Here is a 21,528-nt window from a genome sequence, read left to right on the forward strand (position 1 = left end):
ACCCTGCCTTCCCGAGATGGAGGAGGAACAAACAGCACGAGGCCGTGGAGAAGCAGTGAGGTCTGAGGAGAGAGGAGCATGTCTGACTTGTGCCTGTCAAGAAGGGGAGGAGGAAGGCCAAGGTCAGAAGCAAAACAATAAAACCAAAGTGCAAAATGCAGACGGGGGCATCCAGCTCTCTCTCTCTTTGCACCTGGGGGGCAGGGGTTCCCATGGCAGCCGGTCGCCTGTCTGCTGGCTGCCACTTCTTACAGTCACTTCCCTCAACAGCCTTTGAAATAAGGTCAATGTGGGTTGAAAATGGATTGTTCCAGGTGCACAGAAACGTCAAAATCGCCTTGCATAATTCAGAATAAAGAACATTCTATGTGGAACCCCAAAGAATTCTGTTCATTGTTAAACTCCTGTTGGGAAGCAAGTGACGCTCAGTCAAGTGTGGACCACACTCCCCGGATAAGCGGCCGCCTGGGCCGTCAGCTATTATGCTCTTGAGGACCACACACCTGAACAAGGCTCCTGAATTCCTGCCTGAGTTAACAACAGCTCCACATTTTAAATCCCTCTCTCATGCTGTTTGTAATCCTGCCCTTTCTGTCTGCATGCCTCTGCCTCTTTCATCTTCTTTTTTTTTTTTAATTTTATTTTATTTTTAAACTTTACAATATTGTATTAGTTTTGCCAAATATCGAAATGGATCCGCCACAGGTATACATGTGTTCCCCATCCTGAACCCTCCTCCCTCCTCCCTCCCCATACCTCTTTCATCTTCTTTGTGTCATCTGAGAGTCGGCTCTACTCTTACAGAATTAACTCCTTTTTTCCTCTGCGGATGTGAAGACAAAGAGGGTTGCTGCATAGCATGGTCATATACTGAATGCGACATCGGACTCAGTATTGGAAAATAAGTGAACACTAATTCAGCACTGTCTCTGATTTTTTTTTTTTTATGCAGGCACTCATCAGTGAGAAAATGACAAATATACACTCACACATTTGATAAATTGTATGCAGGCACCGCTATACACTGAAGCGCCAATACACTGGCCGCCGGATGCGAAGAGCGGACTCATTGGAAAAGACCCTGATGCTGGGAAAGATTAAAGGTAAAAGAAGAAGAGGGCGGCAGAGGATGAGATGGTTAGATAGCATCACCGACTCAATGGACATGAATTTGAGCAAACTCCAGGAGATAGTGAAAGACAGGGAAGCCTGGCGTGCTGCAGTCCATGGGGTTGCAAAGAGTCAGACACGACTGAGCAACTTAAAAACAACAACAACCACTACACATATAAAACATGTTCAAAGACAAAACCTAAATGAGTGAAATGAAAAAGTGAAACATAAATGCGAACGTGTTCTCCCCACATCCTAGGGGACTGTCTCATATGCAGCTGTCATGGAAACAAATGTTCTAGAGACCCCATCTTCAGCCCTAATTCCCATCTTCCTGAGACGGTGGGCACCTGGTCACCAACACTTGCTTTTAGCCTTGACTGATGGGTTCCTGGAGCCTCAGGTGAGGAAGCACACTTTAAACCCTGAGGTGCATGTGGACAGTGCTGCTCCCCCTCCAGATGGCACGCCCAGTGGGCACAGAAATGATGCCTTAGTCTCCTGATGTCCTCCACATGGCACACTGTGTTGGCTTAGAACACAGGACAGCTGTACCCACAAATGACTGGGCTGAAGGCAGAGCTGTCCAGACAGACAAGCTAGGAAGGTGGTAGGGTCCAGGCTGGAGCCACTATAGAGCTCCTCTCTCTGCTAGCCACCAGGCAGAGTGAATTCCCTGAGCTACCACTTCCCTGTAGGCTGAATATACTGAAATTGCAAGATAAACAGAAAGTAAACATTAATTTTAAAAAAAGAACCAGACCACCTTCGGAAAAATATATCAGTCTCTAAGTAAATTTCAGGTTAAGATCAAGGAGTTTTTGATTGTCCCTCTCATGCTAAGAAGGCCTATAAAAAAAAGGTATCTAATTACTGCCATATTCGAAACAGACTTTAATGATTTTTCTGCTTTCTTCTCTGATTGTGAAAGTATGCATATTCAAAAAAAAAACCTACTTGAGAAACGCAGAAGAGTACAAGGAAACAACCTATAATCCACTAAGCTGCACCTATATTTTGTGGCAGTTTTTAACGTCTAACTTTGGGGGGGGAATGTAGAAAAAAGAGAAATTTTACTATCAGGAATGTATACAAGAGATTCCACAAATCTAAGCGGAGCCTTAGGGTGGAGGGCTTGGTGCCCACGAGCCACAAAGGTGAGCTGACCATTGGACAATGATAAATTACTTCCATACATGTTTAGATACAAGATAAAAGTTGGCAGAAATATCAATAACCTCACATACACAGACGACACCACCCTTATGGCAGAAAAAGCGAAGAAGAACTAAAGAGCTTCTCCATGGAGGTGAAAAGGAAGAGTGAAAAAGCTGGCTTAAAGCTCAACCTTCAAAAAACAAAGGTCATGGCATCCGGTTCCATCACTTCATGGGAAATAGATGGGGAAACAATAAAAATAGTGACAGACTTTATTTTCTTGGGCTCCAAAATCACTGCAGATGGTGACTAAAGCCATGAAATTAAAAGACATTTGCTCCTTGGAAGGAAAGTTATGACCAACCTAGACAGCATATTAAAAAGCAGAGACATTACTTTGCCAACAAAGGTCCATCTAGTCAAACCTATTGTTTTTCCAGTAGTCATGGATGGATGTGAGAGCTGGACTACTAAGAAAGCTGAGCACCAAAGAATTGATGCTTTTGAACTGTGGTGTTGGAGAAGACTCTTGAGAGTCCCTTGGACTACAAGGAGATCAAACCAGTCAATCCTAAAGGAAATCAGTCTTGAATATTCATTGGAAGGACTGATGCTGAAGCTGAAGCTCCAATCCTTTGGACACCTGATGTGAAGAACTGACTCACTGGAAAAGACCCTGATGCTGGGAAAGATTGAAGACTGGGAAAGAAGAAGGGGTCGACAGAGGATGAGATGGTTGGATGGCATCACAAACTCAATGGACATGAGTTTGAGCAAACTCCAGAAGTTGGTGACAGACAGGAAAGCCTGGCATGCTGTAGTGCATGGGGTCACAAAGAGTCGGACATGACTGAGTGACTGAACTGAACTGCAAACATAGAATCAATGAAAATGAAACTCATCTACAAGACCTCTGAATATTCCTTTTGCCTCTTTGAGAAAGACAGTTAAGACAGAATATGTAATATTTGAGAAAACAGATACCACATCTTCTATATACAATAGAATATTACTCAGCCATTAAAAAAGAATCAAATTTGGCCATTTGCAACATGTATGGAGCATGCCGGGCGGAGGTTGGGTTGGTATTATGCTTAGTGAAATAGGTCAGATGGAAAAAGATAAATTCTGTATGCTTTCACTTTTATGTGGAATCTAAAAAATAAAACAAATGAACAAATATAACCCCCAAATAATAATAATTGAGAAAACAGAAATTCAAGCAAGGTTCAGCTGTAAGCGAAAATGAGTGAAGCCAAAATATCATGCTTAATTACTATAATACCTCTGGAAACAATAACCTAAGGAGTAAGAAGAAGTGGAGAAGACTTGTTAAGAGTAGATTTTTTCCCGAGGACCTAAAAAACCTCTTGATGAAAGTGAAAGTGGAGAGTGAAAAAGTTGGCTTAAAGTTCAACATTCAGAAAACGAAGATCATGGCATCTGGTCCCATCACTTCACGGGAAATAGATGGGGAAACAGTGGAAACAGTGTCAGACTTTATTCTTTTGGGGCTCCAAAATGACTGCGGCCATGAAATTAAAAGACGCTTACTCCTTGGAAGGAAAGTTATGACCAACCTAGATAGCATATTCAAAAGCAGAGACATTACTTTGCCAACAAAGGTCTGTCTAGTCAGGGCTATGGTTTTTCCTGTGGTCATGTATGGATGTGAGAGTTGGACTGTGAAGAAGGCTGAGCGCTGAAGAATTGATGCTTTTGAACTGTGGTGTTGGAGAAGACTCTTGACAGTCCCTTAGACTGCAAGGAGATCCAACCAGTCCATTCTGAAGGAGATCAGCCCTGGGATTTCTTTGGAAGGAATGATGCTAAAGCTGAAACTCCAGTACTTTGGCCACCTCATGCAAAGAGTTGACTCATTGGAAAAGACCCTGATGCTGGGAGGTATTGGGGGCAGGAGGAGAAGGGGACGACAGAGGATGAGATGGCTGGATGGCATCACTGACTCGATGGACGTGAGTCTGAGTGAACTCTGGGAGATGGTGATGGACAGGGAGGCCTGGCGTGCTGCGATTCATGGGGTCGAAAAGAGTCGGACACGACTGAGTGACTGAACTGAACTGAAGATTTTATGGCAAGACAAATGGATTTATGGAGCATTGCATCTTCTTAGGCTGCCTTAATTTTTTGAATTGAATAGTTGAAAATAACATTTTAAGGTACAATAGCTATTTATCTATCCACTCTTGCATTCTTAATTTTATTGAATATTTACCCCATGCCAAACAGCATGCCAGCCATTTGGAACACAAAGCAAGCTTGGCCTGGAACCCATTCATTCTCAAGGAGCTCACAGTCCAAGAGAATAAAACAGAAGTCAATGCAACAGATTGCTATAAGTGACTCCCATTGTGGGAAGCAAGAAGGAAGCAAGAAGAGGCCAGAGAGGCCCTGGAGAGAAGAGGTATTGTACTGAGTCTGGGGGTGAGTGTGCACCCAGGAGCCGGCATGGGAGGACTTCCCAAAAATGCTGCTGGGGGTGAATTGGGGAACTGAGAGCACAGGTTCCTCTGGAGCACTGAGCACCCAGTGAGGGTGGGGATCACAGTGACAAGGTGGACAGCAGGCTGAAGTCCCCTCATGGGGAGCCCTGGGAGCCTGGATGGGGATTGTGGGATTTATGCCAGATGCAAAAGAGCCTAGAAGGATTGTAAGCAGAGCAGTAACAAAGTCACTTTGGCTGCTGAGGCAGAGTGTACTGAATAAGGGCGTAGGGGGACAGGAGGAAGGAGGTATTACATGCTTTAATGAGCAGCAGCAGTGGGAACGGAGGGGAAATCCCAGAGGGAGTGGGTCTGTGAAATGACCATGATCCCTGTAACTGACGGCAGCCACCCTCCTGGTTCCCTGGCTGTAGAGAAGGCGGAGGTGGGACACCTCTGAAACAGATGAGGGAAAATCCACAAATCCCATCTCCTTTGTAGAACAGGGAGCAGCAACATACATGCACCTAACTTAGAACTCAGATTTTTTGTCATCAGTTCATTTTCTTCTTGAGAACAGGTGTATTTGCCAGAGGTTTGTAGTTTCTCTGCCTTTCACTGATAGAGAAATAATAAGCCAGATTCTCCCCAGCCTCCAAATAACCCCAATCATAAGGTTGGATGTAAAGCAAAGAATATCACCTGCTTCTTATCCATGAGTTTTCATTCAGTGCCATGTTACTAAAAGGGAATTTTCCAAATAAATATAATAACTATGAAATGTTTATTTTTCAAATGCAAGATTGTATGTTTGTGTATGTGTATATAAACCCACGTATGTGTATGTATCCCTGGAGGAGGAAATGGCAACCCACTCCAATATTGTTGCCTGAAAAATCCCATGGACAGAGGAGCCTGGCAGGCTACAGTCCATGGGGTCGCTAAGAGTTGGACAGGACTGAGAACGCATGTTAGTTTCATGTATGTTACATGAAATAAAGAGTTTATGGGTGTAATTTACAAATAATGATTTTACTATTGACCTATTTACAACTATACTTGATGGAATAGACAGAGCATATGAAATAACATAATTGAGATAATTTTAGGTGCATCAAATATTTGGCAGCATTAACACTGACAGCAAATAAAATCACGGTTTTAAAAATCAGGTTTTTAAAAAATCTTAATGCTTTTATGAGCATTCAAATTTAGAGGGAAATTCCCTTTTTTATATAACTCAGATTATCAAAAGGCAAATTATTCGTTTACTATATACTGCTGCTGCTACTGCTGCTAAGTTGCTTCAGTCGTGTCCGACTCCATGCGACCCCATAAACGGCAGCCCATCAGGCTCCCCTGTCCCTGGGATTCTCCAGGCAAGAACACTGGAGTGGGTTGCCATTTCCTTCTCCAATGCATGAAAGTGAAAAGTGAAAGTGAAGTCGCTCAGTCGTGTCTGACTCTTAGCGACCCCACGGATGGCAGCCCACCAGGCTCCTCCATCCATGGGATTTTCCAGGCAAGAGTACTGGAGTGGGGTGCCATTGCCTTCGTTCTGTACTGTGAGGAGATCCCTTTGGGCTGCTGACGGCGTCAGTTATTTCCTAATTTCTGATTCATTTGACTTTCTTGATAGAGAGAGGGACATTGAACCCACCCCAGTTTGTCTCAGTACCTGAGTGACCAGGTCTCACCAAAGATGTTGTTGTCATTTAGGTGTGTCTCCAAAATCATGACTGTGGTAGTTTAGTCGCCAAGTCGTGTCCAACTCTTGCAACCCCTATAGACTGTAGCCGGCCAGGCTCCTTTGTTCATGGGATTCTCCAGGCAAGAATACTGGAGTGGGTTGCCATTTCCTTCTCCAGGGAATCTTCCTGCCTCGGGGATCAAATCCAGGTCTCCTGCACTGCAGGCAGATTCTTTACCAACTGGGCCACCAGGGAAGCCCTAAAATCACGACTGGCCAGATCCAAATCTCGTGGTGACACTGATGATAAAGTGTGTCCTCAACAACTTTCTAACGGGAAATGAGCAGTTCATTCATTTATCAGCGACTGTCCTTCTAAACCCCTGTAAGTTCAAGAGACACTACAAACACTGCAAATAAAAAACAAAGATTTTCATCGGCATCTATCACCTTGCTTTTGTCAACATCTTGCAATATTAATTGAGTAGCCACCATGATGCAAACCATGCTATGCTATGCTAAGTCACTTCAGTCGTGTCCGACTCTGTGCGACCCCATAGATGGCAGCCCACCAGGCTTCCCCGTCCCTGGGATTCTCCAGGCAAGACCACTGGAGTGGGTTGCCATTTCCTTCTCCAATGCAAGGGCTAAAAACTGCTTTTGTGCTTTAAAACATTGATTCTCTTAGAAAGAACTGACTGTAGCAGGACTGTGCAACTATCACTCATCAAGCCTGGTAGGGAGGGTGGTTCTGTGTTGGGAGGGAGAGGCCAACCATGACCACACTTCCGTGGCCCCCAGACTGGCCTCCTGCTTTGAGGCAGCAGTAATTCGCCAGCATGCCCCTGGGGGCACACCAGTTCCCAGCCTCTGTCTGCTCCTTTGTCCACTGCTTAGAGATCACAGACCCCACTGTCTTTTCTCCTGTCTCTTCATGTGTTTCCACCACAACAGTTCAAAAAAATGTGGGCCAGCCCTCCTCAAACTTGAAACAGTCATGGAAAGAACCCTCAGGAAGTAGGCTGGAAGATGGCCAGCCACCACCCTGGTCCCTGGAGATGGCTGACGGATCCCAAGTCACAAACATCTGTCTTTCATGCATTCACAAGGCCGGAGAGGTGACAGATATGACACCGAGGTGTCTACAGATTGGCAGCATTCATTCGTCTATTCAATTATTCGTTCAGCAAATATCGTTTGCCACTCTAAACTGTTCTAACCTATCAAATCACTGAGGATACATTCAGAACAAGACATGTAATCTTCCATACCTGACATTAAGCACTTTGAAAATGAGAATAATTCAGTACAAGCATATGACTTGGTCCTGGGGAGTTATGGAGGGCTTCAAAGAGAAGATGTCTAAAACATGAAGGATGAACAAGGCTTATACAGATGGAGGGCTGGTAGGGTGGAGATAAGACAGCCCCCTGGAGCATATGCCAAGGAGGAGGTGAGAGTTCTCATGTCCACACGTGGGCTGGTGTGTCATGGGGAAGCAGACTGGCCAGTCTCAGGCCGTAGCATCTGACCTATTGCAGATGATTCCAAATCACTAGATACTTGGTTGAACCATAAGAAATTGTCATTTTCTAGGTCAAAATGGTCTAATATCAGTAATTTCACATGGTTCAACTGAATTCTTCCCTGAACAATGTCCCTTGACCATTTTCCATTCTGAATTACGTTCTCTCTAGAAAAACACCACAGTGGCATTGAGGAATATAAGGGAATCAGCAGGCATGGAGTAGGCTGGCGACCAGTGATGATGGCTGATACTAAACGACCTCCACAGAGGCCGTCCCACCGTTCTTCCCACGGAAGAATGGCAGAAGCCACAGTGGGACATGTAACTTTTATCCTTAGGAGGATGGGGATACATAAGGACCAGATTTGTATTTTAAGATGCTCCCTCAAGATCAGACGGAGAATGGGGTAGAAAGAGCAACATTGGACACAGAAAAAAATGTAAAAAGTAGCTGTGAGTGTCATTCAGGGAGATCCACACTAGTGTGGTGAATGCAGGCAGGCAGGAGGATCCTACACGGGCTGACGGGGCAGGACTACTGACTGACTCCAAGGAGCAGAGGAGGGAAGGGGTAGTGAATGGAGGTCCTGGTTCCACACAGGTGTTAGGTGGGACGGCCCGAGCAGCTGGGTGAAAGGCCGTTCCCTGACTGCATACGCAGCAGAGGGGCCCGGCTTGGAGGGGAAAGGATGCATGCTGTGCATGACTGTTCAGCCAGTCTGACAATTAGGGCAAGGAAGGTTGGAAAGTAGCAGGAGGCAAAGGAACGAACCTTTGTTGGCAGTTGACCATAAGAGTGCTTTATATACAGTGAACAATAAAATGCACACACCCATCCATCAGTTTTATAGATAAAGAAACTGAAGGTAGGTGAGTGCTTACCTGAGGTTAGGCAGCTGGTAAGTGATAGAGCTGCAATTTTTAAAGGCATGCTTTGCAGTATTGTTTACAATAGCCAGGACATGGAAGCAACCCAGATATCCATCAACAGATGAATGGATAAAGAAGATGTGCTACATATGTATAATGGAATATTACTCAGTCATAAAAAGAAATGAATTTGAATCAGTTGTAGTGAGGTGGATGAACCTAGACCCTGTTTCAGAGAATGAAGTAAGTCAGAAAAACAAATACAGTATATTAACACATACATATGGAATCCAGAAAACCAGTACTGATGGACCTATTTGCAGAAAAGGAATTGAGATGCAGATACAGAGAATGGATGTTGGATACAGTAGCGGAAGGAGAGGACAGGGCATGTTGAGAGAGTGGAACTGACATATACTAGTGTGTGTAAAATAGATAACTAGTGGGAAACTGTTAAAGAACAGGAAGGTGAGGTTGGCGTTCTGTGATGACCAAGGGGGTGGTATGCGGGGAGGGAGACTCAAGAAGGTGGGAATACGTATAATTATGACTGATTCACAGTGTTGTATGGCAGAAACCAGCACAACATTGTAAAGCAATTATCCTCCAATAAAAGAACAATAAATGGGCACCCTCTACCCATACCCACATCTTACAACCCCAACCTACCGTCCAGTCACCTAACAGAACACTTGGTGTGTGTGTGTTGTTTATGGCTAAAGCATGATAACTAGAGTTAAGATCAAAAGGGATGTGCAGAAACCTTCCCCAGCAGAACATGTGGGAGAGCAGGTGCCAGCCAGGGCAGCACACCTGAGCCAGGGGAGCACCTCCTTTCTAAGAAGGAGAGACCTCTTCTCAGAGGATGCCTCCTACCTGCACGCTCTCTCACCCCATACACACTACTGACTACCTTTGTCGTGGTTCCTCCGCACCTCTGGGGCTGGAAGAACCTGCTTTCCACGCATTAGAATTCACCCTGCAGAGCGGAGCTCAGCAAGGCAGCTCCTCTTAACATCTTAAGGGAGAAGCAGTATTTTAGCCGACGGCATTACCCTGGCAGACAAAGGTTTAAGGCATAGGCTATTTAAAGAGTTATTTAACAATTTCCAAAATAGTAGCAAAACATTTTCCATAAAGCTAAATGAGTCCCAGGGAAGAAAGCACGTATTACATTTTTGTACATGTTTCCTTAATTAGGAACAGAGCCTGGTGGCTGGGGTTTATTTTCATGAGTGCACATCCATAAAATCCAGAAACATCTTGACATGCTGCAGCATCCCTAATGTTTCTCAAATCTGAATGCCTAATTGGGTTAAGAAAAAAAGGCACAAGAATTTTCATGCTGGTTTTGATTCAAGATTCAAAACAGAACCTAAGATGTGCATTTTTCTATGGTTCCAAAACATATATACGCCGGGTCAACATCCATAACACCCACTTCAGACATTTAAAAGAACAGGAAGACAGACCAAGGCATACATTCTGAATTGAACATACCAAGGAAGATTCTTCTTCTTCTTCTGAAACATGAAAACTCTCTTGTGATCTCCCTCAGACACTTTTCAACTTCTTAATCTACTTACATTTTATAAAAAGAAAAACGTGCTGGGAGATGTTTGTATGACACCTGATTCTTCTGTTATGGGGTTCAAAGAACTCCTTTTTGTGTGTGTTTTACTTTGCTAATTTATGACAGAATTGGCTAGCCTTTTTCCTTGCTTTCACTAAATTTTGTTACAATGAAGAATCTAGACGTACCATTGAGTCTGCGATGAAGAAATTACCATCCTTACCTGTGCAGTTTCTCCTCAAGCATTTCCATGTACTTCATAGTATTCACCTTCACACTGGTTTCTGCAAAACAAAAATCCAAAATGAATGCAACTGGAGTCAAAGACTGAACAAAACCCAGAACTGCTCAACTAAAAGCCAAAACTCAAAGGATCACAGTCAAGGTGCCAGTGATAACATCCTATGTTTGGAAAACACCCGAAGCCACTGGAGGGGCTGTCTGGAGGGATGAGTTGGAAAGGGTCTGAGGCCTCCAGGTGCTACTGGAGCTGGAGTCAGGAGAAAAGGTGTGGGGCCTTTCACCACCAGCTTTCAAAGGCAGCTCTTTACATGTCTGGCGTGGATCCCATTGTACTCTGTGCCCCTCCCACTGCCCACTTGGTAGCTAAGAGCTTGGTGTAGAGTTTGGGAAAGAGCATAAAAGCGAGAAGAACAACCCATCTCAGCAATGAATCAGATAACTTCACCAGTGGTAGCTGAAGATTACAGACCCTTTCATTAAAACTCAAATAGAAATCCGATCCAGCCAATAAGTTGGCATTAACTGCTCAGCTCCCAAGCTGTGAGGTCAGCTTCTCCTAGAGATAAACTCAGTGCCTCATTACACCAAATGCTGAAGGAATAGATTACTCTTAAAGCTTCCCTGGTGGCTCACACAGTAAAGAATCTGCCTGCAATGCAGGAGACCCAGCTCTAATCCTTGGGTGAGGAAGATCCCCTGGAGAAGGAAATGGCAACCTACTCCAGTATTCTTGTCTAGGAAATCTCATGGACGGAGGAGCCTGGTAGGCTACAGTCCACGGGTTCACAAAGAGTCAAACACCACCGAGAAACTATCACCCACACAAAGCTCAATGGGCCAAAGAAGCACTTTACTAATGTAAAGGAGATATGGTACATTGGGGGAAAGTTCTGATATAGACTGAGATACAGGGGCTGTACTGGAAACTGGAAAAAGTAACTTAAAATTCCTCATCAAGAAAGCAAATATTTAGATGGGAATACAACAAAAGTTCTGGTTCATTAGTTGTTAATAGCTAATAGCTAAAACAGAAACACACAGAGTGAAATATATATTGTTTAAGTTGGCCTCTTATTTTATTGACTTGTGCTGCACCAACCTACAAGTTCAGTCAGTTCAGTTCAGTTGGTCAGTCATTTCTGACTCTTTGCCACCCCATGGACTGTAGCACGTCAGGCCTCCCTGTCCATCACCAACTCCTAGAGTTTACTCAAATTCACATCCATTGAGTCAGTGATGCCATCCAACCATCCCATCCTCTGTCATCCCCTTCTCCTCCCACCTTCAATCTTTCCCATCATCAGGGTCTTTTCCAATGAGTCAGTTCTTCACACCCGGTGGCCAAAATATTATAGTTTCAGCTTCAACATCAGTCCTTCCAATGAATATTCAGGACTGATTTCCTTTAGGATGGACTGGTTGGATCTCCTTGCAGTCCAGGGGACTCTCAAGAGTCTTCTCCAACACCACAGTTCAAAAGCATCAATTCTTCGGCGCTCAGCTTTCTTAATAGTCCAACTCTCATATCCATACATGACCGCTGGAAAAATCATAGCTTTGACTAGACGGACCTTTGTTGGCAAAGTAATATGCTTTTTAATATGCTGTCTAGGCTGGTCATAACTTTTCTTCCAAGGAGTGTCTTTTAATTTTAATGGCTGCAGTCACCATCTTCAGTGATTTTGGAGCCCCCAAAAATAAAGTCTATCATTGTTTCCACTGTTTTCCCATCTATTTTCCATGAAATGATGGGAATGGATGCCATGATCTTAGTTTTCTGAATGTTGAGCTTTACACCAACTTTTTTACTCTCCTCTTTCATTTTCATCAAGAGGCTCTCTAGTTCTCCTTTGCTTTCTGCCATAAGGGTGGTTTCATCTGCATATCTGAGGTTATTGATATCTCTCCTGGCAATCTTGATTCCAGCTTGTGCTTCATCCAGCCCAGTGTTTCTCATGATGTATTCTGCATATAAGTTAAATAAGCAGAGTGACAATATACAGTCTTGACGTACTCCTTTCCCGATTTGGAACCAGTCTGTTGTTCCATGTCCAGTTCTAACTGTTGCTTCCTGACCTGCATACAGATTTCTCAAAAGGCAGGTCAGGTGGTCTGGTATTCCCATGTGTTTAAGGATTTCCCACAGTTTGTGGTGATCCACACAAAGGCTTTGGCATAGCCAATAAAGCAGAAATAGATGTTTTTCTGGAACTCTCTCTGCTTTTTTGATAATCCAGTGGATGTTGGCAATTTGATCTCTAGTTCCTCTGCCTTTTCTAAAACCAGCTTGAACATCAGGAAGTTCACGGTTCACGTATTGCTGAAGCCTGGCTTGGAGAATTTTGAGCATTACTTTACTAGCATGTGAGATGAGTGCAATTGTGTGGTAGTCTGAGCATTCTTTGGCATTGCCTTTCTTTGGGATTGGAATGAAAACTGACCTTTTCCAGTTGTGTGGCCACTGCTGAGTTTTCCAAATTTGCTGGCATACTGAGTGCAGCACTTTCACAGCATCATCTTTTAGGATTTGAAATAGCTCAACTGGAATTCCATCACCTCCACTAGCTTTGTTCATAGTGATGCTTCCTAAGGCCCTATTGACTCCATATTCCAGGATGTCTGGCTCTAGGCAAGTGATCATAACATTGTGATTATCTGGGTCGTGAAGATCTTTTTTGTACAGTTCTTCTGTGTATTCTTGCCACCTCTTCTTAATATCTTCTGCTTCTGTTAGGTCAATATCATTTATGTCCTTATTGAGCCCATCTCTGCATGAAATGTTCCCTGATATCTCTAGTTTTCTTGAAGATATCTTTAGTCTTTCCTTCTATTATTTTCCTCTATTTCTTTGCACTGATAAATGGCTGTCTGAGGAGGCCTTACAAATAGCTGTGAAAAGAAGAGAAGAGAAAAGCAAAGGAGAAAGGGAAAGATACACCCATCTAAATGCAGAGTTCCAAAGAATAGCAAGGAGAGATAAGAAAGCCTTCCTCAGTGATCAGTGCAAAGAAATAGAAGAAAACCTACAAGTTAAGTTGTGCTAAATTTTTCTCCAAATAAATTAGTTAAACATTTGTTTTCAGTTTCTACGATGTGTCAGATTGTGTGCCAACCTGAGGATTCAGTTGTGGCTGATATGGTTCCTCAGAGCAGAGATCTCACTGGTTTATTAGGAATAAGTACCACAAATTCAGAATATTCCAACCAGAAACGCTCTGTTTCACATCTTTTATGTCTTTATGTGCCACACACTGTTATGTAAGCCCTGAGTATAAACCAGTGAACAGGATCAGTAAAGATGCCTGGGTCTTTCATTCTAGAGGGTAATAATAAGTATATAACATTCCATAGATGACTAGGGAGTGGTCAGTATTATAAAGCAAGAGAAGGAGATCAGAATGCGGCTACAAGGGTAGGCTCTGCTGAGCAGCTGACATTCGAATAAAAGCATGAAGATGGTGGGGGGAGTACATGAGCCGGCAAGCTGAGGAGGGCAAAGCTGCAGAGGGCCAGCCAAGGCAGGAGTCTGCCTGAGTGCCCCAGCCACACATGGCCTGAGCAGCAGGTCCCCCAGGGTAAAGCAATGCAGACAGAGAAAGAGCCCAGGTCCAATCACAGGCTACTGAGGCAGACTCTACTTCCAAACATGGCCACAGTGATCTTTCTGGCCCCCCACATGCTTCTAGAGCTTGGCCACTCTCCATTAAGCAGGAAAATCTATTTCCTTTCCCTTGAATGGAACAGGCTAAGACTGTTCCCACCGTTGAGTGTAACAGGAAGGGTGCTATATAGCTTCCGAGGTTAGGGGCCCAATCTGGGTTTCTCCTCCTTCTAGGAACCTAACCACCATGCTGTGAGGAAGCCCAAGCCACACTGAGAAGCCATGCAGAGTTGTTTAGGCCGAAAGCCAGGCAAAGATCTCAGCCTACAGCCTGCATCACTCACCAGATGTGCGAATGAGTGAGCTTCCAGATGATCTGTGCCTTTCAGTCTCAGGGAGCACCCAGACTTCATGCAACAGAGACAAGCCATCTCCACTGCTCCCTGTCTAAAGTCCTCACTCACAGAATTTGCGCATGTAAGACATAGTTGGTAGTCATTAAGTTGGCGGAAAATTTGTTCCATAGCTCTAGTAACTGGAAAGCGCATGTCAGGATTTGGGGTCTTCTGAGAGAAATGGCAAAGCACTGCAAAAGAATGGCAATAAATTGGCTCCTGGTTGCTGTGCCAAGAACAGATCCTGGCAGCAAGTGAGAGAATCAGAGCGACACAGGGAGGTCAGCTGATGGGAACTGAGACAAGGGCATCAGCAGGAGGTGGTGCTAAGGGGCAGATTTTAGGTATACTTTAGAGACAATGGGAGTTCTTGATGGACTGGATTTGCATGTGTAAAAAACCGACACATCAAGAATGACTATAGTACAAGATTTTTGCCCTGAGCTCCTGAAATAAAAACAGGGTTACCATCAACCAAGATGGGAAGATCTCAGGTGAAACCAATCTGAGGAGACAAGCAAGAGTTAATTGTGGATTGAAATTTGCTAAGAAAGTAGAACTTAAGTGTTCTCATCAAAGAAAAAAAAGGTAAACATATGAGGTTATGTTTAAACATATGTGTTAATTAAACATATGTGTTAATTAACTCAATGAGGGGAAATTCTTACACAATGTATATCAGACACCACATTGTACACTTTAAATATCTCATGTTGTCAATTACACCTCAGTAAAGCTGGAAAAAAATCAAAGCAATTGAAAAACTTTAAAAAAGAGCTCAATTTTGAATATGATAAATTTAGGTTTATTAGATATCCAGCCGGGCTGTCAAGTATGAAGTTGGATATATGAGCCTTGGAGAAGGTCTGAACTACAGATGGACACTTGGAAGACCCTGGCAACTGAAGCAAGGAGGAAAGATGTCATCACACTGGGAGTGAGAGTAACTTAAGAAAACCTTGATGATTCCATATAACTATGATTATACTGTGATAGCACCTTTTATCCAAGGGACAAAAATTCATAGCACCTCCCTTGAGGACAAGAAAGCCATATTCTCAAGTTCAAAATAATCCAGAGGTACACCTTTTAAATGATTTTGTTAAGAAATCAGGCAGTAAATACTTGAGTCATCTCAGTACTTGAAGCTCTAGTTAGTGACCTGCTGGACCCACAGGAACATCTTGTCCACTTGCCCAGAGGCTGCCATCTGCAGAGGATGTTGTGTTGATTGCTTTTGCTGGATCCTGGACTCATCACCCAGGCCAGCCTTGCTCACTCATTCCTGGGTTGAGTCATCACCTTCCCAGAGAGGCCCAGATTGCAGATGGGGAGTTTAGGTTTTTAACTTCCTAAAAGATGCCTGCAGACACACTGGGAACAGAGCTCGTCTTTTCTTCTCACTCTCCCTCTTCCTCCTTCCTTTCCCCAGCATCTTAGAGCAGGGACACGGAGAACAGTAATGGTGGTGAGACAAGGTCCCAAGAACCAAAGATGATGCTGAAACAGGAAGGAAGGGAGCAGGGCACTTCTGAAAGAATGATACAGCCCAAGCACACAACATAAGCCAATTAGAATCAAATGGGTCCAAAATGGCAGACAAGTCATCCTCAATCAGCAAGCTAAACGACACACCCAGAGGCACCAGGACAATTCCAAGGTACTATCAGAAGACCAAAAAGTGGGCAATGGCCCAGTTCCTGGAAATCTCCACCCCTTCCCCAAAATAGTTGGGATAATCCTCCGACTCATTAGCCTATGATATTACCCAGCCCCTAAAGACTAACCACACCACATTTCAGGATCACCACACTCACCCTCTGCAACGGCCTGCACAATGTCTGTGGAGTGTGTTTTTCTCTGAATAAATCCACGTCTTACTATCACTTTGTCTCACTGAATTCTTCTGTGATGAGACATAAAGAACCTGAGCTTCATTAGATTCTGAAACCAGGTCTGTGATCTCAGAAGACCCTGGGTTTTGACTGGGTTTGAATCCTGCCACATGGGTTCAAGTGCCAACCTGAGGTAAATGGTTTCAGCACCAAGGGAAGCTGAGTACCAAAAGAAAAAGGAGACCAGGGGTCACCAGGCATCCTGATGGGGAAGAGACAGGAACACTTCCTCCTCCCCACATGCTAAGGGAATCTGAAATCCAGAATCAGGCCAAAATATCAGAATGAAATAGTTTTATGAATCCAATTAAATAAGAACCAATTGATCATTAAACACAGAAAATCTGCAAAAACATTTATCAGAGTGCATGACACAAACACAAATCAATGTTACAGGAATGGAATTTGGGTCCTACTTCATGCAATACACTAGCCTAGGCACTGTTTAAGTATAAAAGAGACATGGCCTTGAGGGGCCCAGGGAGCAAGGTGGAGTCAGATGCTAACATTGACAACTCCCTGGAGGGCATAGCAACATTTTCTGTAAATCTTCATCATAACTGATGATCCAAAAATATCCCTACAAGTCTAATGAAAAAAATTACCAAGCTACCAGCAATATCCTTTTCAGGATAAGATAGGAGAATGTCAAGTGGAAAAAGGTCTAACTGAGTTTCATTGTATTAGATCTTTTGTTTGTGTAATAGAAGGACAGGAGGATTTGTCATGGGAAATGAGTAACACCTGCCATGAGACTGAATGACGCAGTGGTTCCAAAGAGCTTCAGCCCCACCACCTCAGTTAATAAGGACAGCATCATGAGATGAGTACAATATAACCTCAGAGTTGAAAATGGAAGCAAAGGGACCTCATCAGCTTAGCGTCAATCACAAATTTTCTCTAACATTACCCATTTTATTGACGTTTTCTAAAATAAGTAACAAGTGAGGTAGGACCTCATTTTACAAAAATAAATCATCAGATTTCAAAGATCATCATTCAAGGACAAATTTAGATAAGATGAACTCTCATTAGTGACATCTTCCAGAAGGAAGATGTGAAAGAGGAAGAATTTCAGAATTCTGAGAAACTTCTGACCACCTGAAGCGCCATTCTTCCGCATGAGCTAATGGAAGCACTTCTGTTTACTTGGGTAATTAAGCCAGACACGGAGATGAAGTAGTGAAGTAGCATCAACCAAAATCCAGGGAGGGAGCAACAGGAAAAAACGGACGTGCAGTTGGACTGAAGTGACTTAGCAGCAGCAGCAGCCATTATTATCCTCATTTTGGGCGTAGAGAAACAAAGGGACCAAAGTCACACAGCTAGTGAAGGACAGTTCCAGAGCCCACTGTTACAAATCACAAACTCAATTTTAAATAACGCAATAGGAGTAAGGAAATGCACACTGAATAAATGCACGTGAAATTTCGGCTGCCAACAAAATGAAGTCGGTGTTCAAACATGTTAAATTCAGGACAGGCCAAAGACTGCTGTAAAAAGTCAGAGTTACAAAGAGCACTAGCAATTACAAAACACAGCCATCAAAAGATGGAAACCTAATTGTACATCAACTGTGGGGAAGAATACTGCTAATATATCAGAATAAAATACATTACCATTGTGTGTCTTATATATATATACATACCACATATATACATGTATATGTGATATATATGCATGTGTGTACATTATATGTGTGTGTGTGTGTGTGTGTGTGTGTATAGTATAGGCCAAGAAGTATAGACAAAGTAATTGTTCGTGGTGGTGCAGTCACCAAATCATGTCCAACTTTTACAACCCCATGGACTGTAGCCCTCCAGGTTCCTCTGTCCATGGGATTTCTCAGGCAAGAATACTGGAGTGAGTAGTCCAGGGGATCTTCTCCAGGGGATCATCCCAACCCGGGGTTTGAACCTGGATCTCCATTGCAGATGGGTTCTTTACCAAATGAGCCACAAGGGAAGCCCTCTAAGTAGTTTGCAATGAGAAAATGATTAATGAATGATTACTTAATTTTCCAAGTCTTATATTCAGGTTGAGTCACTCCTCCCACAATGTCATATTCATGCGGTTTTACAAAAAGATTTTATTTGCCTCTATAGATTTTTTTTACTGCATTTTCCTGCCATCACTGTATGTGGTGGTCATTCACACAGAACTCTCAAGAGAGAGATCCCAAGTTAAATAGGCTATAATCCTTCCTAGACTTCAGACTGGTCTATCAGTTTTCAGAACCAGAGCATCGTAATATGATTCAGTCATCCATGAAGAGTAAAAGCAGTTATTCTGAGTTCTGTTGATGTGAACATCCTCTAGGGTTGGAACTAAAGAAACACCATCACTAACTTAGCAATGGACTCACTTATCATCAGCAGGACATCATTCAGTGTGCTGTTGTTAATTTTCTCTGATGTTGATACCAGATTTCCAGAGAGGAGAAAAGTGATCAGATGCGGGTCCCACCAAATTAACAGATGCTAACAAAGAGCAGACCTCTCTTTGGGGTTCCGTCTGACTCTCATTCTTATATCCATCTAACATTTCTGAAGTGCCCACTGCATGCCGGGTTGTGCATTAGCCACTGCGGCTACAGACTTGAATGTGGCACTGCTCTCAGCCCAGAGAAAACCAGGTTTGGAGATAAAGACAGACAAACAGATAGCTAATAAAAGCAACAAATTCGGTCCAATGATGGAAAGGTAAAGCATCTGTCACTCTGGGAGCACCGTGGAAGGAGATTCAGCCCAGCCTGAAGGGGTAAACACGACTTCGGGTGGAACCGACTGAGTAGAGATCTTAAAGGATTTTCCACACTGGCTGAAGCCGGAGGAGGCGTGCATAATCCAAAGCATCAGGTGCACATAAAATAAGATTTGTGTTTTAGAATATAGGCATTTAACGCCACATCGCTTTATCTTCCCAATAATTTCTGAATCACTCTTCCCTGAGCTTACATGTAGATCACTCAGTGTAGCGCACGAGCTGGCTACAGGAGATAGGCAGGTCCGAAGGTCTGAAAGCACAGGTTCTGAGCCTCCATCACCTGTCTTGGCCACTCCCAGCAGTGGATGTAAAGATTAACTGCTTCATCCAGATTTTCTCCTTTGGGCGATATGAGTCAAGCTATTACGGTAACTTCAAAGGCAGAGGGTAGGAAAGCCTTTTCAGAACTGGAGCATCATAATGTGATTCAGTTGTCCGTGAAGAAAGTAAAAGCAGTTCCTCTGAGCTGTGTTGATGTGTATGCTTCCGCCTCCACAGTCCCACGCTGTGTGATGCCCCAGGAGAAGCCCTGTCACCCTTGAACCCAGAGCGCATCTCAGGGACTCAGTCCAGATACTCATGTCAGTAGAAACGGTGACTGCTTAGATGGGAAGGGATCCTGGGCAGGAGGAAAGGGGAGAGAATGAGTAGGGAAGCTCCCCCAGGTTTAAAAACAGTTAACTATACAGCAAGCACTCACTCTACATAACAGATAAAGCCCGGTTCCAATTTCACCTGCTGGGCTTGTCACCAGTTAATTGGGTATCATCTGATACAGTAATTCTCACTTTCCCTGTTCAGACTTGCTCCTACATGCAATCTCTCCATGCCCTTGAAGCACACGGCCTAATAAATCAGCACTATTCAGTGACAAAAAGAAAACCAAGCACTCCCGGTATGGAAAGCAAGAGAGAAAAATGCGAACTCTGTCAGTTCTGCCCGCTTTAGCCACCCCCACTCACATACCCCTGACAATCAAGCCCTCCCACCGACTCCCCAGCTCTCCCTGCTGACAGAAGGGCTTGGGTTTGCTTTCTTCCTTCCTAGTGCGTATCCTTGGAAGAGCTGTGGTCTGGACATCCATTGACAATATTGTGTAAGTTGCTTAAAAAGTCTATTTACTAGTTTTGCCTGGGACTCTCCACTTGAGACTATACCCTCAAGTCTGATTCTTTCTCCTTTCTTCCCTCAAACATGGCACACACCCCACCGACGCCCACAGGATTTAGTTCTCTTCATTCTTTTCTAAAGGCAGACAAGGAATAGAATTGGGGACTTTGTTTTTAAAGTGGAACACTATATTCTTAAACAGTGTTAAAAAATTTTAAGCCCAAATCCACACTTGATCTTCTTGATTTTATTTTTTTATTTTATATTGGAACATAGTTGATTTACAATATTGCATTCATTTCAGGTATGCAGCAAAGTGATTCAGTTATGCGCGCTAAGTCACTTCAGTTTATGAACTATAGCCCGATAGGCTCCTCTGTCCATGGGATTCTCCAGGCAAGAACTACTGGAGTGGGATGCCGTGCCCTCCTCCAGAGGATCTTCCTGACCCAGGGATCAAACCCATGTCTCCTGTGGTTCCCGCATTGTAGGCGGATTCTTTACCGCTGAGCCACCAGGGAAGCCGATTCAGTTATATATACATATTATTTCTCAGATTATTTTCCCATTTAGGTTACAGAATATTGAGTCAAGTTCCCTGTGTTATACAGTAGGTCCTTGTTGGTTATCTATTTTATATATAGTAGTGTGTTTATCGGAGAAGGTGATGGCACCCCACTTCAGTACTCTTGCCTAGAAAATCCCATGGATGGAGCAGCCTGGTAGGCTGCAGTCCATGGGGTCAGGAAAAGTCGGACACAACTGAGCAACTTCACTTTCACTTTTCACTTTCATGCATTGGAGGAGGAAATGGCAATCCACTCCAGTGTTCTTGCCTGGAGAATCGCAGGGATGGCGGAGCCTGGTGGGCTGCCGTCTATGGGGTCACACAGAGTCAGACACGACTGAAGCGACTCAGCAGCAGCAGCAGCAGTGTGTGTATATGTTAATCCTAGACTCCCAATCTATTACCTTGATCTTCTTAAGCGAAGGAAAGCGAGCTCACACTAGATGCTGGTGTGGGGCTTCACTTTGTGCATTACCGCCTTTAATTTTCACAGTAACTCTCTAAATCCCTTATGAGGGTAAGGAGACTGAGCCTGAAGAAAATGCATTTAAACATAAATAAAAATAATTCATTC

The 21,528-nt window shown here is 43.7% G+C and overlaps 1 protein-coding gene across 8 annotated transcripts in view; it reads right to left on the reverse strand.

Moving 5' to 3' along the window:
* DISC1 (DISC1 scaffold protein) overlaps nucleotides 1-21,528 on the reverse strand; it is a 423,187-nt gene that overhangs the window by 80,880 nt on the left and 320,779 nt on the right. For 6 of the 8 annotated variants that reach the window (XR_015156615.1, XR_015156616.1, XM_086381280.1 and 3 more), the window contains one exon: nucleotides 10,600-10,660. Coding sequence is in view for 6 of the 8 variants with exons in the window: in XM_086381280.1 (XP_086237406.1) it covers nucleotides 10,600-10,660 (61 nt within the window). In the remaining 2 variants the exon portion in view is untranslated. Of the gene's footprint in view, nucleotides 1-10,599; nucleotides 10,661-15,404; nucleotides 19,896-21,528 lie in introns of those variants that run through there. The other 2 variants (XM_086381286.1, XM_086381283.1) reach the window with 1 other exon arrangement.

The sequence above is a fragment of the Bos grunniens genome, chromosome 28, assembly GCF_055505025.1.
Source record: "Bos grunniens cultivar Pamir isolate PY7600 chromosome 28, Bosgru_T2T1.0, whole genome shotgun sequence".
NCBI classification, from domain to species: Eukaryota; Metazoa; Chordata; class Mammalia; order Artiodactyla; family Bovidae; genus Bos; species Bos grunniens.